Below are 16,834 nucleotides of genomic sequence, written 5' to 3' on the forward strand. Positions count from 1 at the left end.
GAGGAGGCCAGGTCTTGGAGGAGAGGGCGGGGAAGGAGGCTCCAGAGAGCTGGGCGGAGAGTGACAGTGATACGATCAGATTCGCATCCATTTAAGAAGATCACTTGCTCAATGGAGAACGGCTTGGCGGGGGGTGGGGGGAGCAAGAGTGAAGGAAGGGAGGCCGGTTTCACGGAAGAGGGTGAAGTATTCATTTTAATAAACCAAATGCTTTCAATTTGAGGTGCAGTTTACAATAAAACATCCAGTTTACGTGTACAAAGAGTCTGATTTAAACAGTGAGCAACCACCTGCAAACGGAGCTAGATGAGCCACATCCCTCAAATCCCTCATGTTACCTTGCAGTCAACCTCCACCCCCAATCCGATTTTCCACCCCTGTAACTACAGCTTAGGTTTTCTTTTTTGAAAACTTCATGTAAATGGAAGCGGAAGAATACGAACTCTTCCGTGCCTAGTTTCTGCTCTGCACTCCGAGAGTCTACATGTTTCGCAGGTGGTGGTTGTTTGCGGCTCTTACTGATGAACAGCATCCCTCTAGAAGGCTACACCGTAGTGAGCTCACCCATTCACGGGCGCGTGGGCTTCTGGACTGTATCCCGTTTTCGTTACGAACACTGTATAGTGTTTGTAAGGATAGGTTTGAGTTCTTTTGGGTAAGCACCTAGGACGGGTAAGTGAACGTTCAAACTCCTACTAAGCGGACTCTCTACCAAAGTGGCTACCGCTTTACACCCCCACCAGCACCAAGCGGGGGCTGCACAAGCCCCACATCTTCGCCAACACCGGGTTTGCCAGTGACCGTAAGCATCCCGCTGGGTGTGCGGTGCTGTCTTGTCACGGTTGCAGTCTGATGGCTGATGACACCGAGCATCCTTCCCCGGGCTTCCTGGTCATCCACAGAGAGACGTGCTTTTGTAAAGCGTCCTCCCAATGTGGGGTTGGGCTGTCTTCTGATTACGGTACAAGCACATTTTATGTGACCTGGATGCAAGTCTATTGTCAAATGTGTGTTACACAAATTGTTTTCCTCGCAGTTTGTGGCCTGTCTTTTCAAATGTCTTTTTAAAAAAAATTTTTTTTTTCAACGTTTATTTATTTTTGGGACAGAGAGAGACAGAGCATGAACGGGGGAGGGGCAGAGACAGAGGGAGACACAGAATCGGAAACAGGCTCCAGGCTCTGAGCCACCAGTCCAGAGCCCGACGCGGGGCTCAAACTCACGGACCGCGAGATCGTGACCTGGCTGAAGTCGGACACTTAACCGACTGCGCCATCCAGGCGCCCCTCAAATGTCTTTTAAATACAGAGGTTTTAAATTTTAATGTTGCCAATTTGTTAGTTTTTTTCTTTTATGGTTTGTGCCTGTTGAGTCCTGATTTAAAAAAATCTTTTCCTTATGATAAAGTAACAAAGATTTTCTCATAAGTTCTCTCCTAGAAATTGTATATAAATGGTTTCAACATTTATGTCTATGATCCACTTAGAATTAGTATTTTACATGATATAAGGCAAAGCTAGAGTATCCAGCACCTTACCTTGAAAATATACTAGTTTTCCCCAGAGAAACACTTTTGCTCTTTTGTTAAAAGTCAACGGATTAGGGGTGCCTGGGTGGCTCAGTCAGTTAAGCATGCAACTTTGGCTCAGGTCATGATCTCGTGCTTCCTGAGTTCAAGCCCCACGTCAGGCTCTGTGCTGACAGCTCGGGGCCTGGAGCCTGCTTCCGATTCTGTATCTCCCTCTCTCTGCCCTCCCTCCTTATGCTCTCTCTCTTGCTCTCAAAAAGAAATAAACATTAAAAAAGTTAACGGACTATACATATCTGTACCTATTTCTGGATTCTCAATGTGGTCCCAATATAAATATTTTAAGTTCAAAACCACATACAGTCTCTATTCCACATTCTTCTTAAAAGAGTCCTTTAAAAGTATGAAAATTATTCTTGGCTCACTGACTGCAAAGAAACAGGTTACAGGCTTAGGCAGCTTGCTGCCCTATGTTTACTCCTATGCCAGCACCCACTGTCTTGATGCCTACAGCTTCAGACTGAATCTCAAAATCAGACAGGGTAACTCTTCCAACTCTGATCCCCACCCCCACCTCCAAACTGTCAGGATACTCTAGGTTCTTTGCACTTCCATGTAAATTGAATCAGCCTGTCAATTTCTACACACACACATACACAAGCAAAACCCAATAGCGTTTTGAGTGAGGAGGATGCATTCAATCTACAAATCGATTTTGGGAGAATTCACCTCTTAACAATGTCGTCTTTTCTGATCCAAGAACACGATACAGTGCTCCGCTTATTTAGGTGTTCTTTGACTTTTCACAACAAAATTTTTTTGTCGTAAGTATACATATACGTCTTGCACATATTTCGTTAAATTTATCCCCAAGTTTTTCATGATATCTCATGCTATTGTAAATGTTTTCTTAATCTCATTTTCCATTTTTTTTGTTGCTAGTAAACAAACAACGGACTTTTGTGTATTAATCCTGACTTCTTGCTAAGCTTGCTAATTTTAGTACCTTTTTAGTAGAATCCTTTAGATAGACAGTAGGCACATCAAAAGTGCTCACAACTGCTGCATTAGGAAAATCAATTAAACACAATGACAGCAATTCATATCCACTAGAATGACTATAATCAACAAGATACTTACAAACACTGGCAAGGATATGGACAAACAGCAATGCTGATACATTGCTAGTGGGGATGTAAATGATTCAGCCACTTTGGAAAGCAGTATGGCAGTTTCTTATAAAGTTAAACATACATTTGCCATATGACCTGGCAGTTACAATCCTATATATCTACCCAAGAGAACGGAAAACACGTCCACACAAAGACTTGGATGTAAATGTGTACAGTGGCATTATTCATAAAACCCTAAAACTAGAAACAATGCAAATGTATATCAAGTGGTAGATGAATAAGCAAAACGTGATCCATCTGTACCACTGAGTATTTAGTCAGCAATGAAAAGGAACACACTTCTGGTACATGCTAAATCATGGATAAACCTCAAAAATGGTATGCTAAGTGAAAGAAATCAGACACAAGGGACTACAAACCATATGTCTCTGTAAGTCTACAGAGACAGGAAGTAGACGAACGGCTGTCGGGGTTTGGAATGCAAAAGGTGCATGAGGGATTTTTTTTTAAGTTTATTTATTTATTTTGAGATTGAAAGAGAGAGAGAGAGAGAGAGCGAGCAAGAGCAGGGTAGGGGCAGAGAGAGGCAGGGAGAGAGAATCCCAAGCAGGCTCCACACCGTCAGCACAGAGCCCAATGCAGGGCTCGAACCCATGAACTGTGAGATTATGACCTGAGCCCAAATCAAGAGTCGGATGGTTAATCAACTGAGCCACCCAGGCACCCGGCATAAGGGATCTTTCTGGAGCAATGAAATGTTTGGAAACTGGACTGTGCTGATGGCTGTACAACTCCATACATTTACTAATCATCGCTGACACTTAAAATGCATACTTCATAGGATGTAAATTATACCTCGATAAAGCTGTTAAAGAAAACCTAATGCTGAGTGAGGAGTGGGTTTCAGAATGTTATATTCAGTATGACAGAATTAATTTAAATGTGAAAATACACACATACATCTCTATGTGGAAGCATAATATAGAAGTACAATATGAACACATACACTAGACACACACCCAAATCAGATACACTGGTTGCATCTGGGGAGGGAGAGGGACTAGGTCTGAGGAGCAGGACACAGAGAATTTTAATTGTATTTGCAATGTTTCAAACAACAATAAACACATGACAAAATGTTAACAATTGTCCATTTTGTGTGGTAGGTGCATGAATTTTCCCTGTTACTTATTTGAGACAGAGACAGAGAGAGACAGAGAGAGACAGAGAGAGAGAGAGAGAGAGAGAGAGAGAGAGAGAACACGAACACGCATGCACGAGCTGGGGGAAGGGGCCAAGAGAGAGAATCTTAGGCAGGCTCTATGCTCAGAGCGGAGCCCAATGCAGGGCTTGATCCCACGACCCTGGGATCGCGACCTGACCCAAAATCAAGAGTCGGACGGTCAACTGTGACTGGGGCCACCCAGGCACTGCTGAATTACTTTTTGTATTCCCACAGTTTTTTCAACCAAAAATCAAAACAAAACTAAATTAACCCCCAAAACCCGAAAGCAAACGTAAATGATTACCTAGTTCCTTCATTAATTTTAATTCCTTTATGGCTTTAATTCGAATCTCATACACCACCTAAAATAGAGAAATGAACTAGTGACTCTGTGGGAGAACAACGGGAGGGGACAGCATGAGGTCATCAGTGCGCACGTAAACAGGTTAGCTGCCTTACCAGTTACTGGGCAGGGTTTCGGCCTACTTGAAAAAAGATTTCTTTTTTCTACCCCTGAAATTCATTTTCTATCTTCTACCAAGTTAAAAATAAAAACTCAGATCTTAATAGTTAAGATTTTACCAAACTGATGTTAACTGCAGCAGAAAGAAGACACTTATGGAAAAACTTAAAGCAATTCTAGCTACAAAGGCGGAAAACCCACTAACCTTTTTAATGACAGCAAACAAAAGAAAACAAAGTTAGTGGTATTTGTTTATGTTAAGAATGACGAATTCAGGGCCAATGAGCATAGAAAATATAAAAATGTACAATGCTAATCCAAGGGCACTGTTTAAATCATTTTATCTATATTGGTTTTTTTTTTCCTTTTTGGTTTAGGCTAATTGCCTCTAGGGCATAAAACTGGAAATTCAGCGGTAAAGTGATGTCAGCGATCACGGACAGGATCCTCCCAGCAGCGCCCCAGAAGGTGCCAAGAAGGGACAAGGACTGAGTAACCAGGACTCCCCAAAGTCCTTACTTAGGGTCAGGATGGCAGGTCTCTCGAGCTTCAGGGCACCAGCCTTATACTGTCCCCTCTACTGTACCAACAAATATTAATGCACCGTAAGAAATTAGAGTATTTAAAGAAAACATTTTAACAGGTTTCTTTTGATGTTATAGATAAAAAAAAACCTCAATGAACTGAGAATATGTGAATATAAAAAGAGGTTTCCTGGAATGATGTTTAAGGAAATGAGGGTCACGGTCTTCAAGTGGAAAAGTGAAGAATCACTTTTAAGAGCAGCTGGCTTTATACAGAGCACGTAGAGCAAATGAAGGTCAACAACAACACAACACAAAAGTAAAACATACATGCCTGGTTTAAAAAATAGAGAAAAGGTCGTAGGAAAACAACATTTTATATTTATCGAAGCCAGCAAATTCCATGAACTAATTAAATAGGCAAATCCTATATTCTAACTCCAGCCTCTAGAGGGAAAAAACGGCCCATATTTTCTTGAAATAAATATGCCACTGATACAGGTAAACGAGCAGTAATCAAATGTTAGTAATAAAATGTTGACTTCCTCCCCCCTCCCTTTTTTTTATTAAAGTAGGCTCAACGCCCAACATGGGAGTTTGAACCCATGACCCTGAGATCGTGAGTCGCATGCTCTACTGACTGAGCCAACCGGGTGCCCCCAAAAGTTGATTTCTTTAGATCTAGAAGCCCACTGAGGGGCGCCTGGGTGGCGCAGTCGGTTAAGCGTCTGACTTCAGCCAGGTCACGATCTTGCGGTCCGTGAGTTCAAGCCCCGCGTCAGGCTCTGGGCTGATGGCTCAGAGCCTGGAGCCTGTTTCCGATTCTGTGTCTCCCTCTCTCTCTGCCCCTCCCCTGTTCATGCTCTGTCTCTCTCTGTCCCAAAAATAAATAAACGTTGGAAAAAAAAAAAAAATAGAAGCCCACTGAGTCAACTGTCCTGAAGACTTCGGGTACTGCTTTCCATGTCAAATTCTGTCCAACTAGAAAACCGTCCTCCAAACTTGAAGTGCAACCTACTCACTGTGTTCACAGTTGCTGATATTTTAACTTGCTTCTCCTCAGACTCCACCTCGCATAAATTTTGAACTTGGAGCCAGCTGGTCTCACTCACACCAGTGAACCATTTCCCTTGTCTGAGCAGCAAACTGTAGGGAAAGAGACATTAAAAAAAATGGGTTTTTACACAGCACTTCTACAGATCAGAAAGGATCGGAAAATTAACACTTTCCCTTATGCACTATTTCTAAAATTCTGCAGGCATCTCTGACGTGACTGACTGCAGGTAACCAGGGCGTACGGAGCTGGCTTTAAGAAAGCACACTATGCTTCTAGGGCAGCGTTAGGCAGTAGGTCTACAGGGTCTGTATTCAGGACTCCAACTATTCTTTGGCTCATACAAATAACCTGGTGCCACGTTTTTCGTCTTGTGTGTTGCCACCGTTTTCAAAGAGAAGTGTCAGAGCGCTTAGACCTGCACCTGGAACCACCAGGGAAGCCAGCCCAGAGCACAGAGGCTCGGTCTTCGCTTCTCCGTTCCCCAAGTCCTAACACACATATGTTATTTTTTTATAAAGGAACGTATAATAAACTTTTAAGTTAAATCAACAAAGTGTGGAAATAAATGACTGGAAAACACTCATCCCAAAGAGCGGTAGTGATAAATGTGATACAAAATAAAAGCGGTTCCGAGCGCCCTATGTCACGGCCACCATTACTGACAACACGGAGCCTGTAATGTAAGCATATTCGTGGCACTGGTCAAGGAGCGAACTCATTTGTTGCTGGCAACCTCAAGTCCTCAGTAGACAGAAAGCTGGTGGGTGATGGTGAAGGACGCACTGACCACAGAAAAGCACCACAACGGACGTGGGTAACAAACGGAGAGACGCGGCACTTCGGAGCATCCGTGTGACTCATGGGGACCGAAGTTATAATTCCCGACATTAAGTGCCATATCTGGGCAGATGGGAGGGTCTCAGGAGTCAGAAAAAGGATTGTGATGAAAACTGGAGTTGCCTTCTGGGAATCTTGTGACAAAATGGACAAATTTAGCTGTATCTTAATATCCTCCTCATGAAACAATTCAGGAACTTTGTGAGAACGTGCCTTCAGTTTTGTAGTGAGTGCTAATCAGAACTGATTTGCGAAGATTCTGCTTTATAAAAAACCAGACTATATCTCATCTACACCTATATTATCGACCATACTTACTGGCAAAATTAAAAAAAACAAACAAACCCATTTCAGTATCATCTTTCCTCCAAGCTGCCTAACCCAGAACACTCCTGTATACAGTGCACAGAACACGATGTTTAGAAACAAAAGGAAAATACTGAACTCTTACCATTATTAAAATAAGGCTTTAGAGTTCTAAGAGATAGAAAAACTATAATTAAAATTTCTTAAAAAGGAATTCTCTTATGTTTCAGCAAGCTACCTCTTATCATCTTTAGACTCCTGAACGAGAACTGAGCTCCCGTTCCCGAGGCCCTGTTCTCTGAACGTCTTCTTCAGATCTTCCTCGGGAATAGCGACCCAGTTCTCTTCCCCGACAGAGTCGGTGGTGCTGACGAAGAGGACGGCTACGGGCATTGCCAAGGCTGTGAGCACAGCCCGCACTTCTGCATTGGATGGGAACACATGTGGGGCCTCTACCAACTGCTGACACTTTTCCCCCTGGCTGCTTGCTGCGAGATGAAGAACATTTATGAGCACAGGCTCACAGTCGCTACCGGTTGGAATGTGGATGCCACCAACCTACAACGATAGCAAGATAAGTGTTAGTATAGTTTCTATCTGCCACGATCAAGTCAACAGAACAACACAGTAAAAGACTACTCTTGAAGAATTCTCATTCTTTTTCAAGTGAAATACAGTTTTCACAAATGTCTTGTATATATCAGAAGAACAACTCTAGATTTTTCCATTGAAACTTTCTCTTAGCCATTTTTTACTTTCTAGGAGAGAAATCTGGAGTGGAGACAGAGACGGACGAGTCCCCAGTAGTGGTAATAAAGCCTTGGGGAAAAAACAACAACAGAAAAAGAGCCTTGGAAATACAGGAGATGAACCAAGGGCAGTCCACCAAGCGGGTGAGACGCTCCTTGCCCCTTTCCTGACTTAGAAAACTCACTCTGCTCTTGTAGGTAACTCCTAGAACTCAGTGTAAGTATTTGCCCCCTTCTGAACTCCCTCAGGGAATATGCACAGATCCCTACTTCAGCACCCGGATCAGTACAATTATTTACACGGAACGCATGAAGGACTATTTACTTTTGAATGGAGCATCTGGCTCGATGGAGGCACTCAATAAACGTCTCTTTAGCACATAACTAACACTGATTATACCTACAATTTATCAGACATTTCAGACTTTTTCTAAAATCTAGCTGCCTTCACGTATGCTGAATAAAGTTTTATTCAACAACTGAAAAAAACAGAACCATCATGAATATTTCTTCAATGTGTTTTTACCTCCACCCCATTCCATACAAAGATGTCTTCCCCATCCTCAATTTCCATTTCACACAGTGTCAGGTTATCTCCTAGGAAGAGGAGGCCATCAGTGAGACCATCTGTCATGATCACCAAAGACAACCGAACAAAAACAAAAACCTGAGACACTTAAATATTTGTTTGAAAAAGCATTCTCATAAAGGAAAATTAAGGAAAAGGCAGTCATAATATTATACTGGTATTATTTACTATTACTCTTACCTTAAATTTTTTTAAACATTTATTCATTTTTGAGACATAGACACATAGCACGAGCAGGGGAGGGGCAGAGAGAGGGAGACACAGAATCCAAAGCAGGCTCCAGGCTCTGAGCTGTCAGCACAGAGCCCGACGTGGGTCTTGAACTCACAGACAGCGAGATCATGACCCAAGCTGAAGTCAGACACTTAACTGACTGAGCCACCCAGGTGTCCCGATGTTACGTTTATCTTTATTCTTCTCATCATACTCTTACGATTTTTTTTTTCCATTTTATGTAAGCATTTCCGCACTGTTGTTATGTAAGCCTCCCGAGCACGAGAGCAGGGGAAGCACTGACCGTAATGAACACCGTGCAGGAGTGAGCTTAGGCATCACATGGCCTGGGACCCAGCACTAATTAGCTATCTGTCCTGAGTGTCTCGTCCCCAAGCGTCAGTTTTCTTGTTTAGGAAATGGAGATAAAAGAATTTTGTGAAAATCAAAGGATACAATTTACAGAAAACTTATCTCAGTGTTTAGCACAGTGAAGTCCAAAATAAATGTCACTACAGCTACTGCTATTACTATTGTTTCATTGTTATTCACAGGTGGCAAATACTTTTAAGTTCTCAAAGTATTTTTGTCTGCTTTGCTACAAAATCTGTGGTAATATAAAAAAAAAAAAAAAATCCAAAGCCTCTCAAAAACTTGTTTTGGTGGAGAGGTGCCCTTAATTTGAAAAAAAAATATAAACCACGTCTGTGCTAGCAGAATTCACATAGAACATAAATCAGATAAATTAGTTCTTTGAAAACCAACAACGTGATGATAGCCTAGTTAAGGAAGTAGCAAGTAGGGGGAGAGACCAGCTAAGAGAAGACAATCACAGAGGAGATGATCAAAGTATAAATATATGCGACGAGTTGTTGTATTTCAGTTATTTATCTTACCATCCAGCATCTGATAAACGTGAAGTCCTGCAGGAACAAGCTTTGCCACACTAAGCACCAGATCTCCTTCCCAAAATTCTAACAGCTACAGAATATTAGTGGAAGAAAACAGAACGATGGGAAGTAACATTAATTTCACATTTCCAGGTGAAAGAATCACACTGTGCAATTTTACATGTGTTTAGATGAAACGGGGAGCTAGCAAATGAATACATCCATCCCACCCAGCACCAAAAATGTGGCAAGAAGGCATCACTTGTTGCTAAATAAGCCAAATCCAAGGATGGTTAATCTCAGCCATTAGCGACCGGAGAATGCTGCATACACAGTGAACGTGATGACCACCCCGACGACTGTACTTCACTCACGGGGAAGGCCACTTCCACGGGAAGGCACACTGATAGCATGCCAGCCCAAAAATCTTTGTCCAAAGAGCAAGAATCATTCGTTTCACTAGCACTGTGCAGGGAAAAGCACACACCAACATTTTTGTTAACTTGAAACGAATGTTTCCCACTATAAATTCAAAAAGTAGCATTGCCAGTTTACAGAGTAGTATCACCATGGATTTTTTTTTTTTTTTTTTTTTTTTAAGTTTCTAGATCTAAGACTCTGGGGACTGCTCATCTCACCAGGATAATAACATCGCCTGTAAGGGTCAGTCCTACTTCATTCCTCTCCACAATACCACAAGGTAGCTCCCTTAAAAAGAAATCTCCTCTTTACAGGTGATTAGTTAACTGAGTCAACCCTGCAGCCTCTTGCCAATGTCTTACCTCCAGAATAACAGAGATGTGCACTTAAAACACCAGAAAGCAGACTGGAACAAATTTGAAACTTACGAAGGTGAAGAGGTCTTTTCCATCTGAAAGGTCCCCCTAGATGGGGTCCCCTTCCCAAACCTACCTATAACAACGCTGCCTGGACTGGCTCAGGAGTGAACTTTTAATGCAAAAATTCAGAAACACTAGGAAATTTCAGAAATCCTGATACGAATCCAACATGTAAATATCATTCAAATCCACTAAAGTTAAAAAAGACATTGGCCTGCTTTTCTTTGTACAAGAGGAAAATCAAGAGAAAGTGAATAATTTTGGGAACTGATAAGTGGTTTTTTTTTATTTATTTTGAGAGAGAGTGAGAGTGGGAGCATGAGTGGGGGAGGGGCAGAGAGCGAGGGAGAGAGATCCCAAGCAGGCTCCACGCTGCCACAGAGCCCCATGAGATCATGATCTGAGCTGAAGAGTCAGATGCTTATAGACTGAGCCACCAAGGTGCCCTGGGAATTGATACATTTTTTCAGAAAATTCATTTATTCCTGCAAGAAATTAATGCCTACATTTTCTATTTCCCTTTTCCTTGATTAGGAAGTAGCACAAGGTGAAAAGGTGTGATTAAAAGGAAGGAAAGAGTAAGGAGACCGGGGCCTAGTTCTGCCACAACCAGAAGGCCGACCGTACACAAGCCATTAGATGTCCCCAAACCACAATTTTTTCACCTGTCACATGGAGTTAGCTTACCCTGGGTTGCCGTGAGATTAAGAACCAGGGGACATGATCTACATGAAGGCACTGGAAGTAAAGTAAGCAGCACGCCTGGATCGGTTACTCAGAGGAAATGACTGACGACGAGGCTCGTTTGAACTGCACACCAGGAGCGATTTTCCTTCACTGAAAAGCTTTAGTGATAATGCTATTCTCAGGGCGCCTGGGTGGCGCAGTCTGTCAAGCATCCGACTCTCGATTTCGGCTCGGTTCGTGATCTCATGGTTTATGGGTTTGAGCCCATCGGGCTCTGTGCTGACAAGTGTGGAGCCTGCTTGGGATTCTCTCTCCCCACTTCTCTCTGCCCCTCCCCTGCTTGCGCACTGTCTGGCTTTCTCTTTTGCCTTAAATTTTTTTTAAGAGAAAAAAAAATTTTTCTCTTAAAAAAAAATTAAAACAACAAAACGCTCTTAGGAAACGCTACTTAGGAAAGGGAGAAGTGTTAGATGCTTTTGTTTGTTTAGCTCTTGGTTTTGGGCAACATGCTCATCTTTATTTTTTCTCCTCTTTTAACAAATAATTTTCCAAAAAAGGGACAGTCTTATCCTCTTTCTCCCCAGATAAAATATACCAGGCTTGACTCTCCCCCTGAAAACCTGCTGGCAGGACAGTGTGGGTCTCGGCATGCAGAAAAGCCTCTCTGAAAGACGTACACAGGGAGAACATCTGGGGCAACCCTCGTGAAGTGGCAGCCGTAGGATTTTAAGTGGCTTTGCAAAAGAAATAGTTGTCTCCCAAACAGGGTTTTTGAAAAGGAGAGTCCAGCTTGAGATGGACCTTAATGTCTCAATTAGTAAGAGGAAGCAGGGCTAAATTACCTGCAGTATTGACTGTCGAAGATCTCCTAAAGTTTTTCTTTTATCAAAGGTGAAATCCCACATGCTTTCTGCTTGAGAGACTGTTGGGTGCAGAGCCCCATTGAAGAAATGATAATGAGGGCCCAGGTGCAGATGCAATTCAAAACTATTGTTTGCAGAATCACATTCTGCCCTTTAAAGAGGCATAAAAAATACACAAATGCTAAGTTTTTATAACAGACACTGTTTCATCCCCAAACAAAAATACTTGATTTACAATATAAATAAGTTCTCTATTCTACCTAATTATCACTAATGTCCTTTTCCTCCATGCTCCAAAAGTAGCTCATTTTAGTTTCTCAATGGATAGCAAGTTTTCAGCTCTGCCACCATGAATTCCAAGGAAAACGAATTTTAAGACACACTGTGCAATATTATTCTGAAAAAGTATCCACGCTCAGAATCTTCCAACCCTGAGACTACAGTTACAAATATGCTTGAAACCTCTTCCTGTAATGCATTAAGCGCCAGATTTTTAAACTTCTGTCTCACCCTTACTTTCACTAGACCCCGTGGACTCTTCCGTAAAATATTTAGAGTGGATCTCAAGATCCTCCAGAGTCTATTCTCCCCAGGTCGAAGGTCCTCAGCTGCAGCCTGGTGCTGGCTGCTTTTCTCTGAATCCGCTCGGCTCCCCTAAGGCCAGTGCTGGCTACTCCACTCCTGGCAATCTGGCCAAGGGAGAGCTGGGTGAGGCCACTGCTCAGGTTCTCCAGACACAATTCTATTAATGTGGTCAAAGACAGCACTAACTTTTCTGATGCTCACATAAAAAAGCTTAGTGCTGGCTGGCTAAACCCATTACGTTATTGCTGCTGTTGCTCTGAACACCCACTGCTAATGTGCACCCATTCAGGCAGGTTATCTTTCCTGTTTCAGATGTTTTACTCTAGGTTGTATATTTTTAGTGTCTTGATTTCCTTTGACAGCGGTTTGCCATTCAATCCATTTGCCACTTTTTTCCCCCAGCTTCAAGTCAATGATAAAAATGCTGAACACATCCCTGCTACATAATGAGCCAGCCACATGGAGACCACGAGAACATCCACTTCCCTAACCCAAAACCCCACTGACCCTGTCAGAGAGCAACTAAAGATCCAGTTTTTCAGGGTCCACGCTGACACCTCAAAAGAGAACAGGAAATCATCAAGTTCTCACAAACCGCGCTTGGGATAACCCATTACGGGTTTTTGCCAGAGAGTTTGCGGAATCCACATTCCTTCCTTTCACCCACCTTCGGTCTTCTGTCACTACGTGTCACTTCTCCACAACTAAAATAAGGAGGGGTGATTTTCACAGCGGGCTCTTTGTACCTAGAGCACCACCTGACAGGCGAGGATACAATTCATTTAGCGGACTCTGTGTTTACCAAGTTCTCCAGCGTTCCCAGGCTTCATCCCTACTCAGCAACGGCCATTCGTGTGACATGATTGCATTCGCTGTCACAGAGAAGGATCATTTCAAAGTAGAAGATACTCTCACTATAAAAATTCAGCAGCTACACAGACACTGGCATTAACTGACTTTTTTTTTCTTTTTAATTTTTCTGATTGAATACTTAAGACCTAAATTAGATCCTCATTCTCCAGAAAAACCATTCAAACTCTAAAAGTAGGTCAAACTCACCTTTTTCTTTGCAGTTCAATGTTGGCCGCATCCATTTCATTCAGCAAATGACCTGGAACCATGTACCTTGGATTGGCTCGAGCTGTGAAAAAAAACGTCATTAACTTGGGCTGACTACACGAACTCTGGTTGCTGGACACCTGGTAGCAGGGCAAAGTAGAAAGTGCTGGGAGCTAGGAAAGCTTGTACTAACTATCTGTGAACACGAACTTCTCATGGATCTAAGCTCTCCCATCTGAAAAACGAACACATTACGACAAATGAAAGATACCTGGCTCTTTAAGCCAAGCTAGTAGAAGGAGTCCATTTCTTTGATTCTCTTTAAATACACTTAAAAAAAGAACACCCACTATTTTCTCCCTGATAACAAATGTAGTAACTGGTCACTGCAAAAATTCTGGAAAGTATTTTTCCAATATAAAAGAAATAGATATTACCTGTAATCCCATTCCCAAGAGATACTCCTAAAATTTATTATATATACTTCTGGTCTCTCTTCTATGGACCTGCGCAACGTGTCTGTACGTGCACACGTGCATGTGCGCACATACACACGCTTATTGAAAGTGACTGGCACTGTATTTAACAAATCTGTTACACGCTTTTTCATTTCACATTTGTGTTTCTCCAAAGTTTTAAATGATTGCACAGTAGTCCATTCTATAAATAGCAGAATTAATCTTACCAATCTTTTTTGTTAGACATTGGGGTGATTTGTAGTCATTATTATAAGATAATGGGAGTAACGAACATCTCTGACATCTTTGAACATCAATATTGATACACAACTCTGATTATTTCAAGACCAATTTACAGAATTACTGGTTTAAGGTTTTTATTTTTTTTTTTTATTTTTTTTTTTTTTAATTTTTTTCAACGTTTTATTTATTTTTGGGAGAGAGACAGAGCATGAACGGGGGAGGGGCAGAGAGAGAGGGGGAGACAGAATCGGAAACAGGCTCCAGGCTCTGAGCCATCAGCCCAGAGCCCGACGCGGGGCTCGAACTCACGGACCGCGAGATCGTGACCTGGCTGAAGTCGGACGCTCAACCGACTGCGCCACCCAGGCGCCCCTGGTTTAAGGTTTTTAAATACACATAACCTAATCGGTTATACTACTTTATATACCTAACCAGACGAAGTGCCAACTATCGAGAACAAGATTAACAGAAACATTTTACTTGGCAGGAAAAAAGTGGCATCTCACTGCCGTTTCAATGCCTGTTTTTTGATTATGAGTTAGGTTGAATTTTTTTTTTTTCCTTCACTTTATTGGTTGCTCTTCTTTGTACATTTGCTTATTTATATCCTTCTCCCAATTTTCTATTAAGCACGATGGAATATACACGAGAGCACTCTGCAGCCTGGAAATAAATGTCATATATTTTCCTGTTTCCCACAGGGCTTGTCATTTGCCCTTTAGATTATTAAATGTTTGTAACATTTTTCCTTAAATTTTCTTTTTTTCCTTTTAAGCTTAGAAAGGTCTTCTCTACCTTAAGATCAGAAAATATATGAGGCGCCTGGGTGGCTCAGTCAGTTAAGCGACCGACTTCGGCTCAGGTCAGGATCTCACGTTTCACGAGTTCAAGCCCCACATCAGGCTCAGTGCAGACAGCCCAGAGTGTGGAGCCTGCTTTGGGTGGTTCTGTCTCTCTCTCTCTCTCTCTCTCTCTCTGTGCCCCTCCCCCACTTGCACTCTATTGCTTTCTCAAAAATAAATGAGCATTGAAAAAATTAAAGAAAGAAAAAGAAAATATGCTTATACATTTTAAGGTTCCCTTTTAACAAAAACATTAAAGGAACTCGAATTTCATTCAAGCGACGAATACAGTCACTTGATTACACTGACTGCTAATTCAAGTGATTAGTAGCTTACTTACAGCTCTATTTCTTGAGTGATTTCCCTTTCCTCCCATTTAGCTGAAAAGTTACCTTACCACGGGTTAAAACCTTAAAAACCCTGGACGGGTATCTGGGCTAGCTCTACTCCAGTGATCTGCCCACCTCTCCACATTAAGCACTGTGCTGTCTGAACTGCTGGAGCTTTTACAAACAGGTTTTTACTGATGGAGTAAATTCCCTTCAGTAGGTCCTGCGTCAGTTTCCATTAACTCACCTCTCTAGGTGAATTTAGAATCATTTTGCCATGTTCCATCCCTTTATTCCCCCCAGAAGTCCATTAAAGATTTCAGCCAGATCTTTATTCAATTCATAAGCTAACTAGAAAACTATCATTTAGTACCTAGTCAAATCATACACATACTAAAATTCAATTTGGGGAAAAAGAAATACTCCATCTGAACACGTTCTTTTTTGTTGTTAATATATATTTCTAGAACTGTGAATTTTGCCTTCACAGTATTTTTATCAGAACCATTACCGTATTTTTTCCCCCTTCAAAAAAATAAAGCCTAGAATTTCTGGTTAAACAGAATAACTGTGTAACAGTTTTAGATCCAGAAATTTTATTTCCTTTGACTCATGTGCAAATTAGTAACTGCTCTCTTCTTGTTCTTTATAAAAACGATTACTATTTTCATTCTCTAAGAACAGTGTCCTCATTTGCAACCACAGATTTGCCTCAATCCAAGAACTTCCCTGGTTAGGATTTTTACTTTTGAGTGGACTTTGGGAAGTGACCAAAGTCTACACACTTTGATTCATGTTAGTGCTTTCAATTAAAAATGTATCACTGTGGGGGTGCCTGGGTGGCTCAGTCGGTTAAGTGTCCAGCTCTTGATTTTGGCTCAGGTCACGATCTGCCGGTTTGTGGGACTGAGCCCCACGTCAGGCCCTATGTTGACGGAGCACTAGATTCTCTCTCTCTCTGCCCACCCCCCCAAATAAACACTTTAAAATAATGTATCACTGTGGGTCTCAGTGTTTAACCTCCGTGTCTTATGAGCTGTCTTAGAAGGTTTAACAAAGAATGTCTTGAAGATACTTCAATTGCTCAGAGACTACATTAATTATCTTGAGGGAAAGGAAAAAAGAAGTAAAAGGGGACATATGAAAACAAGACTAGGGCCCCTTACAACTCAAAGGCAACAAACACATGGCCAAACGACACAGCCAAGCCTAAGCATAGGGCAATCACAAGCAAGTCGGTCCACACAAGAACCCATTATGTGATCCAAGCACCCGATTTTGAAATACTAACTATGGCCTCATATTATTAAAGGAGAAAAAATAAATAGAAATATATAATTATAAAATGACTGTTAGATATCTTTTGCATAATGTGTTTCCTCCTGTTAATCTTGAAAATATTTAAAAATGTTCCA

The 16,834-nt window shown here is 41.8% G+C and overlaps 1 protein-coding gene across 11 annotated transcripts in view; it reads right to left on the minus strand.

The window, feature by feature from the left end:
* The window catches only part of USP40 (ubiquitin specific peptidase 40), a 90,611-nt gene that overhangs the window by 34,224 nt on the left and 39,553 nt on the right, over positions 1-16,834 (minus strand). For 10 of the 11 annotated variants that reach the window (XR_006713245.1, XM_045481768.1, XM_045481767.1 and 7 more), the window contains 7 exons: positions 13,548-13,629; positions 11,883-12,054; positions 9,521-9,605; positions 8,349-8,419; positions 7,312-7,631; positions 5,896-6,019; positions 4,191-4,248 (listed from right to left, as the gene is read on the minus strand). Coding sequence is in view for 9 of the 11 variants with exons in the window: in XM_045481768.1 (XP_045337724.1) it covers positions 4,191-4,248; positions 5,896-6,019; positions 7,312-7,631; positions 8,349-8,419; positions 9,521-9,605; positions 11,883-12,054; positions 13,548-13,629 (912 nt within the window). In the remaining 2 variants the exon portion in view is untranslated. Of the gene's footprint in view, positions 1-4,190; positions 4,249-5,895; positions 6,020-7,311; positions 7,632-8,348; positions 8,420-9,520; positions 9,606-11,882; positions 12,055-13,547; positions 13,630-16,834 lie in introns of those variants that run through there. The other variant, XM_045481773.1, reaches the window with a different exon arrangement.

Source organism: Leopardus geoffroyi, chromosome C1 (assembly GCF_018350155.1).
Source record: "Leopardus geoffroyi isolate Oge1 chromosome C1, O.geoffroyi_Oge1_pat1.0, whole genome shotgun sequence".
NCBI classification, from domain to species: Eukaryota; Metazoa; Chordata; class Mammalia; order Carnivora; family Felidae; genus Leopardus; species Leopardus geoffroyi.